Source organism: Coccidioides posadasii, chromosome 1, assembly GCF_018416015.2.
Source record: "Coccidioides posadasii str. Silveira chromosome 1, complete sequence".
Lineage (NCBI taxonomy): Eukaryota > Fungi > Ascomycota > Eurotiomycetes > Onygenales > Onygenaceae > Coccidioides > Coccidioides posadasii.
Window position 1 is genome coordinate 7,701,995 of NC_089407.1, and position 12,660 is coordinate 7,714,654.

A 12,660-nucleotide genomic window follows, 5' to 3' on the forward strand; every position below is an offset into this window, starting at 1 on the left:
GCTTTTATCAATCCTCAAGCAAATGAAGCACTGTCATGCTGCACACGATGAATTTTAACTTGTAAGATATCGCAATTTACAGTCATCAGATTAAATTAAAGGGTATCTCGTTATATCGTACAGGAACATTCACCCTACCCCGTCCAAACGCCTTATCCACCAAAGAAACCTCCCAAATGTTGCCAACTCCCACGCGAGAATGGAAGAAAAACAAAATTGATGCATGAAGACTACAATTCAAACGCCGCTCACGATGTACCGGTAGCCATAACCTTTTTCGAGGCCACAGTTGGTTGGCTCATTCGGTTCTGAGAAGGTTGCTGGGGAAGTGAAGGTTTCTTTGAAGAGTCTGACGGCTGCGCAGGCCCATCCACAGCATTGCCAAAGGTAGGAGAAGTAAGAGATGTTAGCTCGGGCTGAAAGAAACCTCTACCCTGAAAGCTACTCTCGACTGGGGAGAAGAGACTGCCACTTCCCAGCACCTGGGAAAGCATCTCCTTCATCCGGACAAGATGATACTTCTTCCTTGTCGGAATGAGCGGATGTGTCACCAACGGCTGAGGCCGTGATCGTGCAAGCCCAGCCATCACGGCATCCTTCTCTTCATCCGAATCGATGGGTCCATTTCCATCCAGGTCATCGTGGACCGGAGCATTCGCATCGATGGCAGCCTCTATTATAGAGTAAACATCACGTATTATTTCGAGCCCGACAAAGACAATGAATTGCAACTTACTTTGCTGCCGTGCTTGATTTTTTTTCTGGTACGCTTGTAGTAACATATCGTATGGTAGAGAGCGGCCTGGGACAGCTCTCTTTGCACCCATAGAATGGCTTTTGCAAGTTAATGATCGTGCACATTGGCCTCCATTCGGCAATACGACGCCGCATTGTTTCTCTACGTCAACCGGGCCTTTTGGCTTAGGCACCTTTGGCTTTGGCTCATCTTTCTTCTTTTTCTTCTTAGGCTCCTTATCGTCATCGTCAACCTTTCGCTTCTTTCCTTTCTTCGGGCCATCCTCTCCAGCGCTTTTCTTGGCGCTCTTTTGTCCCTTCATGGCACCCTCGCCGTCGTCTTCGTTTCCTTCTTTATCGGCCTTCTCTTTGGCCCGGTTCGCATCCCTTGCCTCCTTCTTCTTCCGTGCCTTTTCCTGCTTTGCTCGCAAACAACCGCGGATGTGTTCGGCAGCAGTCTGCTTCAAAACTGGTCTTTTGCAATGCTTGCATATGACTGTCTCCAGCTGCGTTTCTCGCGGCTTACCCGTCGGAAACGACGCCATTGTCTTCTCATCCATGACAGGGAGAATAGGGGAGGAACCCCCGGACTCTGCGTTGGAAGGTTCGGGATCCCTAGTTCCTATAAGGTTAAACCCGCCCAATGGTCAGTTCTCCTAGTTGAAACAGGCACTGGAAATGCGTCATGATCCTGGGTAATCATGGGCATTTCAGGAGGGGGAAAACCACACCTTTCACAGCTTTAGCAACAGCCTTTTTAAATTTGATCTTCGTAGGCCTTTGATCATTTTCGCTGAATTTGTATCCGGAGGCATCAACGAAACTGGCTCCTGAGCTCGATGCCACCGATGAGGCTGTCGACCCGAGGAACAGTGGGGCATGGTGTTAGCCTTTTGCTCGCTCGGCGAACATGGAATGGAAGAGGCCAGGCCGAGCGGAAGCAGAAACCGCACGGTCAGGCGATATGGGTGATGAGAAACAACTCACCTCTCACTGTGCCGCCATTTGACGCCATCTTGATGAGAATCCCGGAGCCAGAGCCTGATACTGGCAGACATCTCGTGTTCAAAGATTTGACGAGATGACCACAGCGGTTCTTGGCGCGTGCTGCGACACGGATGACTAAGCATAAATGCTTGTCTGGCTTTACCACTATTCCGTATGCTGCACGAGGTATGTACGGAGTACTGGACATACTGGTGAGACTGTTTTGCTTAGTCATTGACCTTAGTCAGTCATCCAATGCAATCGGCGATGTTTACGTCCTCTGATGACCAGAAGAGCAGACAGAGTATGCTATCCCATGCCACAGATCATGACACTTTTTATACGATCTTCCACTGCGAGTTCACTATGCCGGATTTCCCAATTCAGTAAGCCCCAGCTTATCCTTGCTGATAAATTCATCACCAGGATCTACAAAACCTCACTTTGGCTTTCGAATCACAAGCGAAAAAGCGAATCTACCAGCGACGCTCGACTGAGCTCGACTCCTTTCACTACAAACGTCAATTGCTAGCCTAGGACATGCTCCCAGGTTACATGAGCACTATCAGAAGACCGCTCTCGTCGTCTACATTCTTCTTCCATTCCTTTCTCTCATCGAGCGAGGCATATGCCTACGAGAATGTATCATGTATCACATATTATAGTTACATACACACATATTACCACCAAAGATAAGGTTACTGAGAAATTTTCACCGGTGAACAGCCTATTCTAACCACCGGATCCTGCCAATTCCCTACTTTGCGTCCGTACTGAACCGGTAGCCACTACGCTCGGCGTTTAGACTGGCGCATCAAATAAGCATGCATCATGGTGACAGCATCGAAGGAGCATATCACCGAGGAACACCACTGATTAACCATGGCCTGTCAGTACTTCTAAAAGGATATAAGCCCAAAGAAGAAGTCGTCAATAGATAAAGGGGACAGTATCAAAGATATACTGCGCAGTACCCATCCGTTCATTCAATGAGGTCTTCGGTGCTAGTGGTGACGGGTTCATTTTTGTTTGACAGATTTGGACAATTTAGGGTCTACTTTGGTGGTTCGACTTATGGGACCTGTTTCTTCACTGGCACTGAGAAAATAATCAATGATATCAAGAAGCTCACAAATGCGCCTGAGGTTGAATTTATGCTCTAGTCATTACAGTTGCAGTATTTGCTGGTGGACCAGCTCTCAAGGTATAGTTGTCCGACCAAGGCAGCCTCATACATTAATATTTACGGAGTCACTCCTATCCTACTCTGTAACTATCTGAACAGGAACACTAGTCCACGAGCTACAATATCGATTTTGAACTACATTTTTCGAGATCGAATAGGATTAAAACTTGCGAGAGTGATGAACAACATGCTCGGCAGATCGGGTATATTGTCTTGGGTCGCGTAAAATCTTCCATTATATTTTGGCGTCATGATTGCGTAAAAATGCTAAATATCATAATCTGAGGGCGTTATTTTGTTTGCATTTGCTCAAAGTACTTTTCCCATCCTATTTCCCGCATCTTAACTCCTTTTACGTCCAGATTCTCATCTTTTGCGGCTTTTGCGTATTCTGCCACCTTCTGTTGTAAGGTTTCATCGTAACATCCTAGTATGCGAACAGCCAGCAAGGCCGCATTCACACTGTTGTTGATTCCCACAGTTGCAACCGGGACACCTATATTGAAGAAGAAACATGTAAGTAAACGGGTTCCCTCTATGCGAACAATTGGGGTTTACGAACCTCGAGGCATTTGCACAATACTGTATAGACTATCAACCCCATCAAGGGCGCTTCCTTTCACTGGCACGCCAATAACTGGAAGCGACGTATGTGCCGCCGCCATTCCAGGCAGATGTGCAGCTCCACCGGCAGCAGCGATTATGACCTTGATACCGCGCGATGCCGCTGTAGAAGCGTACTCGGCCATATAATCAGGAGTCCGGTGGGCAGAAGTTATATCTACCTCTGGCTTGACGCCGAAATATTCTTCCAGGAGTCTCAGACCAGGAACCAGGGTCTTTAAATCGCTATCTGAACCCATTACAACTCCGATTGTTGGCTGAGGATTGCTTGCAACCTTGGCCTCAACTCCCATGCCACCTGTCCGATCAATAAGAGGCTGCATCAACTCCTCGGCTTCACGCATTGTAGGAGCGGTAACTGTGACATGCCCCATTTTGCGTCCGAGCCTGCCTGCGCCCTTTCCATACAGGTGGACGCTTGCATTTGGGATAGACAATGCGTACTCAGCATCCTCAAGGTGAGCATCTGGCGTAGATCCACCTAAGATATTCAACATAATTGCAGGTTGACGCAGTTGGAGACTTTTAGGGGGGATCGGAAGATCTAAAATGGCGCGCAAATGGGTATCAAATTGTGACAGTGGGCATGCTTCGATAGTGTAATGTCCAGAATTGTGGATGCGGCTGGCAAGCTCGCAGAGCAGGATAGAGTTATCTTCTAGGAGAAACATTTCGACTCCAAAGACTCCCTTGCCATCAAAGGCAGCGACTGCATCTCTGGCCAGCTTCTGTGCCTTTTTGTTGATCTCGTCTGAAACATTTCTTGCAGGAGCATAGACTAGTTTGCATATCGAGTTCTCTTGGACCGTCTCAACAGTAGGATAGGACAAGACGCTGTCCTTGGTTTTGACTACCATAACTGCCAATTCCTATTTGTCGGAAATAAGAATCGAACTGCACTCAGCTGGGAGAACATTACATACCATTACGAATTTCGCCCATTTCTCTGCATAAAGAGGTCGGCCCTTTAGCGCTTCCAGCGCCGCCGGTATATCTTCTTCGGTCTTTACCGCATAATTGCCTAAAATACATCTTCAGCTTGAATTCCCAATAGAAAACAAAGAGATACAATAGCATCGCATCCTCACCTCTACCATCGTACGCCCCAGTCTTCGACTTCAACATCAAAGGAAACCCAAGCTCCTGTCCAATCGCACTCAGTTCCTCAGCTGTACCGTCCTTCAGCTCACGATACTCCGCCTGCGGAATTCCAAACTTCGCCAAGTGCTGCTTCTGCGAAAATTTATCCTGAATAATTCTGATGCTCTTCCAGCTGGGCTGCACATCAACCAAGGACTCAACCTCCTCCAGAGCATGCGTATCAACATGCTCGATTTCGGCTGTCAAGACATCGCTATTCGCCGCGAGTCTGCGTACAGATTCGCAGTTCATAAAAGAGCCAGTTACGTGATCATCATGAGCACTGATTTGCTTCGCGGGGGCTTTGTCCGCGTCTAAAATATTCATTTGGATGTTGAGTCGATTGGCCGACTCCATCAACATTCTCCCCAGCTGGCCACCCCCAAGAACGCCCACTCGTTTTGAGCACGCCATTTTTCTTATATAACAAAAAAAAAAAAAAGAAAAAAAGAGGCCAATAATTGATTTAAGCCTGAGAGTTCAAGTCGAAAGCGCTGAGAGGAACTTTTGGAGATTGAACATTGGCTGCGGGACTTTAATATCACGTGATAAAACTTTTTTTTTTTAAACTACGGGCTACAACAGGGACCAATTTGGTCGCGAGAATCGTGCAACTACTGGCGATATCTCGCGAAGCATAGACTACTATTCGTCCCTCCAAACCCAAAACTGTTTGTCAGGACGACATCCACTTCTCTACCCTGTGCCACATTCGGCACGTAATTGCAGTCAAACTCCTCTGTTGTGTTTTCAAGGTTGATGGTTGGTGGAAGTATTCCCTATGACCTTTTTGAGCGACGACATCTCGGAGTTTAGGGTCATAGGACAGTCATGCCTTACCTCGTAGATTGTTAGGACGGAGAAGACTGCTTCTATCGCACCAGCTCCTCCCAGCAAATGTCCTATGGCACCCTTTGTGCTACTGATGTTGATATCCGAAGGCCTTTCTTTTCCTTCAGAGCCAAGAAGGAGCGTCTTAATAGCGGCGTTTTCCGCAGCATCTCCGATGACAGTGGAAGTACCATGCGCGTTAATGTAGTCAACCTTGCTCGGTGGTAATGCGGCATTTTTCAATGCACGTTGCATGGCCAGTAAAGCACCTTTACCGTTCTCCTTGGGCGCTGTCATGTGGTATGCGTCCGCCGAGCAGCCGTAACCCTTTAATTCCGCGTAAATACGTGCTCCACGGGATGTGGCATGTTCTAATTCCTATATAAAGTCCGAGATATGCGTTAGTAAAAGCAGGCCTCTTGCTCACTGCGAAAATCAGTCGATGGTACCTCCAGGATCACGACAGCGGCACCTTCACCGACAACAAATCCTTGGCGATCTCTATCAAACGGACGAGAGGATTTTTTAGGCTGATCGTTAAAATCCGTAGCAAGACTCCGGCACCGTGCGAATCCTCCGATTGCAAGTGGGTGGATGCAGGATTCGGCTCCACCCGCAACCATTACATCGGCATCACCATGTGCAATGAAACGAGCAGCATCTCCGATGGAATGGGCACCGGTAGTACATGCGGTCGTTGCTGCATGATTCGGTCCCTATCCTTAGAGATTTAGAATCAATTTCTAAAATAAAAGAGTATAGTCAATACCATGAAGCCATATTTCATTGAAATATGTCCAGCGCCCAAGTTAATTAGTAACTTGGGAACGAACAACGGCGAGATCTTTCTGTATCCCTATAATCCATGATATGAGAAAAGCTCTACCTCCACCGGCTCAAAGATTGCGAGTGGACGAGGTACCTTTTTATCACGTAGCCCGTTATCATAGGCAACGGATGAGTTATAAATTTCTTCGAAATTCCCTATTCCAGATCCTAAGCATACACCCTATCCCATATATCAGCAATCTATAGCGTAAATTGAGGATTTCGAAAATGAAGGTATGGTGGACCTACCGTCATTTCCATTGCTTCCTGGGTCCCGGGTTTCCACCCTGCATCATTGAGCGCTTCCTCTGTTGCTGCTAATGCGTATTGTGCAAACAGAGCGGTTTTTCTTTCTTCCTACCATCAATCTCTGTCAATATCAGATCTTCTTAGCATCAACGGCGCCAAGCAACAATGCTTACAGCTCCTCAGACACAGAGAAACCTACATCGCGAGTCACCCATTCAGATGCTCTCCAGCCGCCAAGCTCCTTGGGGCCCTGCGGCACAACGGCCGCAACCTGACATGGTACTTCTGTAAATCCGGGATGTCTATGTTTCACAGATACAATACCACAGTGGCCCTCCACGAGACGCCCCCATGTGTGACGGATACCTAATGTTTTTATAAGTTAATCAACACGCGCCATGACGATGAATTGCAATACTCCCATACCAGTTCCCAAGGGAGTGACGGCGCCCAGCCCCGTAACTACCACTCGGCGCATTACTCAACCTTAGCCCATGGGGGACAGTGAGAAGCTCGGGCAATTCAGTATGGTAACACCCGGCGATGTCTCAAAAAATGAATCCTAATTGCCCAAGTGCTGTTAAAAACTGCTGGATGTCGAGATCGTGTCGTCATTTTACAAGACAGCTCTATGCGCTACCTAAGGCTCCCAACTCAGTCGTTCTCGGAAATTTGGATTGTCCGTTTTCGCATCGGCTCAATGCAATCTCCAGCTCAATACTGTGATCACCGCTCGGTCGCCCCAAACGCGTTCACGAGGAGCGAAAATGCTAATCCGTGACTCGAGTTCGGCGAGTTTTGTCTTCCCTCGGGAAAAATTGTCACTGGGCAAATTTGAAATTAACCGCGATGGGTGCGACTTCAAAAGCTTGAGTTTCGCTCTTTCAAAAGGCCTCCTCGGCCAGCCTCTACGCTTTTCTATTTTGGCTCAGCTTAATGAATAAAAAGAGGTTGAGAAGGAGGCAACCCGACGAGGATGATGCGTTTTTCATACTGGCAGGGACTCCTCCTGGGGCTATTAATCTGTTGGAAGCCCGTCGCTGGCCATCAGGACCACCAGCATGGCGAGCAGGCGCCAATTAATGAAAAGGACCTGCTCAAGAAATGGGGGCAGGAAGTAAGCTATCCCTCATGGCTTGTTTCCATGGACTTCTCGCACATAGCCTGCGTTCATAACTTATATGCCTTGAAAGAATTTATTTTGCTGCTGTGAGCCGCGATGCATTGACAGATGTAAACTTACAGTGGGCGTTCTCGGGCATTTCCACCTTTGCGCACCTCAAACATGTTAAATGCCTTCTGGAGCCAGACGAACTCTATGACATTGCAATCATCGGAGCGCCATTTGACACAGCGGTCACATACAGACCCGGTGCGCGATTTGGCCCTCGGGCCATTCGCGCTGCCAGCAGTCGCCAAGTGCCGGGATTGGCATACAACACCCGCGCAGGGATAAACCCCTATCTCAGCTGGGCCCGAATCCTGGACTGTGGTGACATCCCCGTCGTTCCATTCGACAATGCTATTGCCGAATCGCAAATGTACGAAGCCTTCCTCGAGCTTGGTAACCGACCAACGCCAAAGAATGGCAGACCCAAACTCATCACCTTAGGAGGTGATCACAGCATCGCGCTTCCAGCGCTTCGCGCCTTGTACAAGATTTATAACAAGCCGATTACGGTGGTGCATTTCGACGCCCACCTCGACACATGGAATACACTCCGGTACTCGGAGGTGTGGACTTCTGAGCAATCCCGCTTCACTCACGGCAGTCTTTTTCACACTGCTAGTCTTGAAGGGCTTATTTCCAATACTAGTTCCGTCCACGCGGGACTCCGAACTCGTCTGACGGGTACTGACGATGGCGACTACACCAATCCGGGTCCGGAACAAGGCTTCATGCGAATTCACGCTGACGACATTGATGATATCGGCGTAAAGGGGGTGATTGACGCAATCATCTCTCGTGTCGGTCTCTTGCCCGACGAGCCTGTATATTTGAGCCTCGATATTGACGTCCTCGACCCCAGCATCGCGCCAGGGACAGGGACGCCCGAACCGGGGGGTTGGACGACGCGAGAATTGATTAGAATCCTCCGGGGGATTGAGAAGCTGAACCTTGTTGGAGCAGATATCGTGGAAGTATCACCCACTTACGACGGACATGGAGAAGGAACAGCTCTCGCAGCGGCTCAAATGGTCTATGAGTTACTGGCCAGCATGGTAAAGTTGGAACTTAAAGAAGAAGCCGGTGGGTGGTATGGCAAGAAGAGTCAGAAATCTCGCGACGAGCTGTGATATAAGTTTTGGAAGTGGAAGTGTTGTAGCTTTAGCCATATCAGCATAATTGATTTCAAATAAGAATCTACATGTATCAATTGTTAACATTAAATTATAGTTACCCAATCTCGACAATCAATAGTCAATAAATATCTTTATGGGAAGCACTGCCCGAGATGACTATGCTAACATTTAGGCAGAGGTAATGGCTGACTAGAAGTCCAAACAACTGTCAGAGATAAAGAGCAGCACTTTATGTTTCCACAGCAGCAGAGTGATGAAGGGCCTGAAATGATAGCGTAACTTTTAACAAAGACAGGCATAGGAACCAAGATAAATATGGAGTTTAAATAAAACTATACAAGGGAGAAGGAATGTATTTGCAATGTGTCTTGTGGATTTTCCCCATGTACATAAATCTCCTCAACCATCAAATCCAAGCATTAGGTTAAGACGCAAGAAACAAGGTGGGAATCAATTAAAATAAAATAGGATTCATCAATCTGTCTTAAAGACCTGTGATCTGCCTGATTCAGCACAACACTCAAAGTAAAACAGACATGTGGACACAGGAGTACAGAGATGACTATGACAAGGGTAAAAAACAAAGACACAATTCCATCCCTTCAATGATTCGCCATTTCACACGCCTTCCTGAAACCCCTCATAATGCCATCATCATATTGTCATCTTGTTTGCAGACATAACAAAACGCGTTTGTCCAGTTCAATCCAGATTGAGAGGGCATGCTCGACGGCGCAATAAACAGCGGATAAGCTAATCTAGAAGTATCTGGACGGATAATTGGGAGGACGACTAGACTTTGCCTCAACGCCGTTGAAAAAAAATGTAAAAAGAGCTTTACAGAATCTTGCAAACGCGAGACTTCTTGCGGGTGCTTGGGGGCTCAAGGGCAGCAACGATGGCCTAGTTGAAAACTGATCAGTACACAACATCTGACGCGCGAATAGCATGTAGCTCACCTCATCGAAGACGTCCTTGAGCTTGTACTGAGTGAGTGCAGAGCATTCGACGTATTTGACCGCTCCAAGTTCCCTTGCCATGCGCTCTCCGTCTTCTTTGCGAACGGGAGCCATCTTCTGTTTTGAGAGTTTCTCACGAACAGCAGGGTCATCGCGTAAGTCAGTTTGGGTACCAACAATCAAGCAAGGGACCCCGGGACAGTGATGACGGACTTCCGGAAACCATTTCTCGCGGACGTTCTCGAATGACGCAGGAGAAGTCACGGAGAAACAAACGAGGAAGACATCGGTTTGGGGATAGGAGAGCGGACGAAGACGATCATAATCCTCCTGGCCGGCAGTATCGAAAAGGCCGAGAGTATACGGTTCGTCTCCAATCCTGTAGCAGTAGGTTGGCGCCGTGTCAGCTAGCTTTTCTAAAAACTCTTGCATGATCTCCAAAAGAGGTAGAGGGACAAGAATCTGGCTTCAAAAACACAAAGGACCTTTGGAGTCTAAGGAGAAAGGATATGTATAAACAAAAGACGCGCAACTCACATCACAGTCACTGCATAATTATCGAAAACAGTGGGAACATATTCAGAAGGAAACTTGTTTGTAGTATATGAGATCAACAGACATGTCTTTCCGACAGCTCCATCCCCAACGACAACACATCTATTATGTTCCCGAAGCATGGTTAGTTCGGTGCACCTGAACACAGATTTATCTTATGACATCGGGGTAGCACGATGTATTCATCTTGCCGAGCAAAGCACACTTACTTGATAGTAGCAACAACCATTTTCGAAGCTTGCTAACACAACAGTTGAAAAACTGCGGTTACTTATGTGCTGAGGCACAGATGTTTCAGGGGTAGGAAGTATGTCAGGATGCAGTATTGAATCGAGAGGATGTTGGAGCTCACGAGGCGAAGACGAACGGGTGAAGAGAGGAGAGGAAGGGAGCAGGCGAGGAGAGGAGGGCAAGAAATAGTGGGGAGTTTGTGAGGGAAAGTTCCGTCAGGGCAAACCTCAGTTGCTAACGGTGACACAGCGAAAAAGTGAGGGTGAATTGAGTGAGTAAGGCAGAACCGGAGGAGGATAAAAGTGAGAGAGAGAGACCTAGAACGCTGAGCTACAACTGTTAACCAATAGCCCACACAACAGGCCGTGCTGCTTCTCTGATTCCTGAGCTCCAAGGCCAAGCTGAAGAGAGAAGTTGGGATCGAAAAGAAACAAAACAAGATTGACCCTGGGTGGTGTGCAGACTCACTTGGATGGTGGAGGTGAAGGAGAGGACGGAAGGGCGACGACGAGACGGATTGCGCTGCAGAACGCGCCCACAAGGACTTGGGAAGACCCTTGCGAGGCTTGTCTGCTGAAAGAGAAGCAGGTATTGGACAAAACCGATTGGACAAGGCGACGCTCACAGTGGTGGCTGGAGAAGTGATTGATGACGGGGTTGGAGGATTGATGTTTCAAAGAATGGAGGTGGTTGTTGAGCAAATGGGCAGCGATGCCAAAAGGGGGGGAAGTCGACACCTCAAATCGCCCCGGATGCCACCAAGCAAAGATCTTGAGAGCAGCAGCGATGAAATACGGGCGGCAATGGAGATGTTCTACTTTGCTCTGCAACAATGATACGAGAATTGCCAGTGCCTTTACTATCCGCTGTGACGTCCCTTGCGCCCTTCTCGCTGCCGTATTTCACCCGCGCAGTTTCTGATCTGTCTGAAGAAGACTGGCCTGCAGAACTCTTTATCTAACTTCGGCTCTAGTCTAGTCCACGGACGCTGGAGATGTAACGGTTTTTAGCCATTCGCTTGGTTCGACGACCCTGAAGCTACAAGCACCAAAAGCTCGGCCAGCGCCTTGCAGAAGGTATTGCGAGGTATCACCCCGATCACGATGATCATCGGCAACCATGCCTCTATCCCAAATGTATTCTAGGCTGAAACGAAGACCAGCGAGCAGCTTCACCTTCTTTTCGACTAGTTAAGAGTGGGTCATGATCCCTTTTCTCTTCAAACAGCGACAGTCGCCGGATCCCCAAAAAGAAAAAGAAAAAAAGAAAAATCCGAGGCTAGTTACTGTCTTGCTTTCTTCCCTTCTGAGCCGAGCTCAATCCACGAACGACAGCCTCAGTGCTGCCAACAAACCCACCAGCAACGTGTTGTCTCATGAGCAGAAGAGCAGCGTAAGCCGAGCTTATAACACAGCCAAGTAAATCCGCAGGATCTCCTCCACCCCCTAATTCATTGGGGTTCAGAGGTTAGACAAGGAGATCCATGCTTAGCACCAGTGTCTACGGAGTATCCTCCGTCCAAAGTCCCAAAACCGACTATTGAACTCCCTAAATAGCCGCTGCTGACTAGTTATATGGGACGGGTTAACTCCTCCATTTCCAGGATAGACGTACCCTTTCAGCAAAGAGGAAGATACCAAATAACAAGCGACCGTTCTGAGCCAGACCCATTTCCCCGCGCACACACAGGAATTCTGTGCTGCAACCTGTACATGATGTAAGTAAGCACGCATACATATACTCAATGCTATTCAATCACTCCGTATACCTCTCAGCTTGGGCGGAAGGCTTATGTGCCTTCTGGAAGAAAGAATGCCATTGAGAAACTAACGCACGGGATTCAACAACCCATCTCAGCCGCGGAGTTGCGATGCATTGTGTGACGTCGCATCCTGCCATCGACACAATACGAGAAGCGACTATCAACTATCACAACCCATATATATTCTCAAAAACATTCCAGCATCGCCAGCGCAGTTGATTTAATGCGAGAAGCAAAGCTAACTCTGGCATCCTTCTCAGAATCCAGTT

General features: G+C 48.0%; 5 protein-coding genes across 5 annotated transcripts; 1 reads left to right on the top strand and 4 right to left on the bottom strand.

Moving 5' to 3' along the window:
• Nucleotides 1-68: 68 nt before the first annotated feature.
• On the bottom strand, nt 69-1,769 carry D8B26_002330 (uncharacterized protein). Its single transcript, XM_003066241.2, has 4 exons — nt 1,723-1,769; nt 1,467-1,589; nt 737-1,357; nt 69-673 (listed from the first exon to the last, which is right to left on the bottom strand). Exons 1-4 carry the CDS (start codon nt 1,748-1,750, stop codon nt 249-251), a joined length of 1,197 nt encoding a protein of 398 aa, XP_003066287.2. The 5' UTR covers nt 1,751-1,769; the 3' UTR covers nt 69-248.
• Nucleotides 1,770-3,123: 1,354 nt separating this feature from the next.
• Nucleotides 3,124-5,122, bottom strand: ADE2 (phosphoribosylaminoimidazole carboxylase ade2). The gene is made up of 4 exons (XM_003066242.2): nt 4,621-5,122; nt 4,456-4,553; nt 3,471-4,401; nt 3,124-3,404 (listed from the first exon to the last, which is right to left on the bottom strand). Exons 1-4 carry the CDS (start codon nt 5,084-5,086, stop codon nt 3,199-3,201), a joined length of 1,701 nt encoding a protein of 566 aa, XP_003066288.2. The 5' UTR covers nt 5,087-5,122; the 3' UTR covers nt 3,124-3,198.
• A 119-nt stretch (nt 5,123-5,241) lies between these two features.
• Nucleotides 5,242-7,152, bottom strand: D8B26_002332 (uncharacterized protein). Its single transcript, XM_066123795.1, has 8 exons — nt 7,007-7,152; nt 6,780-6,946; nt 6,581-6,688; nt 6,426-6,512; nt 6,273-6,359; nt 5,953-6,219; nt 5,513-5,881; nt 5,242-5,451 (listed from the first exon to the last, which is right to left on the bottom strand). The coding sequence occupies exons 1-8, from the start codon at nt 7,056-7,058 to the stop codon at nt 5,287-5,289; spliced, it is 1,302 nt and encodes a 433-aa protein (XP_065979870.1). The 5' UTR covers nt 7,059-7,152; the 3' UTR covers nt 5,242-5,286.
• A 404-nt stretch (nt 7,153-7,556) lies between these two features.
• D8B26_002333 (uncharacterized protein) lies at nt 7,557-8,878 on the top strand (the record flags this gene model as incomplete). Its single annotated transcript, XM_066123796.1, has 2 exons — nt 7,557-7,697; nt 7,826-8,878. 2 exons carry the CDS (start codon nt 7,557-7,559, stop codon nt 8,876-8,878), a joined length of 1,194 nt encoding a protein of 397 aa, XP_065979871.1.
• Nucleotides 8,879-9,721: 843 nt separating this feature from the next.
• On the bottom strand, nt 9,722-10,627 carry CDC42 (Rho GTPase; the record flags this gene model as incomplete). Its single annotated transcript, XM_003066245.2, has 4 exons — nt 9,722-9,787; nt 9,844-10,222; nt 10,381-10,500; nt 10,608-10,627. 4 exons carry the CDS (start codon nt 10,625-10,627, stop codon nt 9,722-9,724), a joined length of 585 nt encoding a protein of 194 aa, XP_003066291.1.
• Nucleotides 10,628-12,660: the final 2,033 nt, after the last annotated feature.

Coding starts and splice junctions, on each gene's coding strand:
- D8B26_002330 (XM_003066241.2), bottom strand. CDS start 1,750: ATGGCGTCAAATGGCGGCACAGTGAGAG. Junction 1,590..1,722: donor AAATGGCGGCACAGTGAGAG/GTGAGTTGTTTC, acceptor TCGGGTCGACAG/CCTCATCGGTGGCATCGAGC. Junction 674..736: donor AAATCAAGCACGGCAGCAAA/GTAAGTTGCAAT, acceptor ACTCTATAATAG/AGGCTGCCATCGATGCGAAT.
- ADE2 (XM_003066242.2), bottom strand. CDS start 5,086: ATGGCGTGCTCAAAACGAGTGGGCGTTCTTGGGGGTGGCCAGCTGGGG. Junction 4,402..4,455: donor AATGGGCGAAATTCGTAATG/GTATGTAATGTT, acceptor TCCGACAAATAG/GAATTGGCAGTTATGGTAGT. Junction 3,405..3,470: donor TATTGTGCAAATGCCTCGAG/GTTCGTAAACCC, acceptor TCTTCAATATAG/GTGTCCCGGTTGCAACTGTG.
- D8B26_002332 (XM_066123795.1), bottom strand. CDS start 7,058: ATGCGCCGAGTGGTAGTTACGGGGCTGGGCGCCGTCACTCCCTTGGGA. Junction 6,220..6,272: donor CAATGAAATATGGCTTCATG/GTATTGACTATA, acceptor CTCTAAGGATAG/GGACCGAATCATGCAGCAAC. Junction 5,882..5,952: donor CCGCTGTCGTGATCCTGGAG/GTACCATCGACT, acceptor GACTTTATATAG/GAATTAGAACATGCCACATC.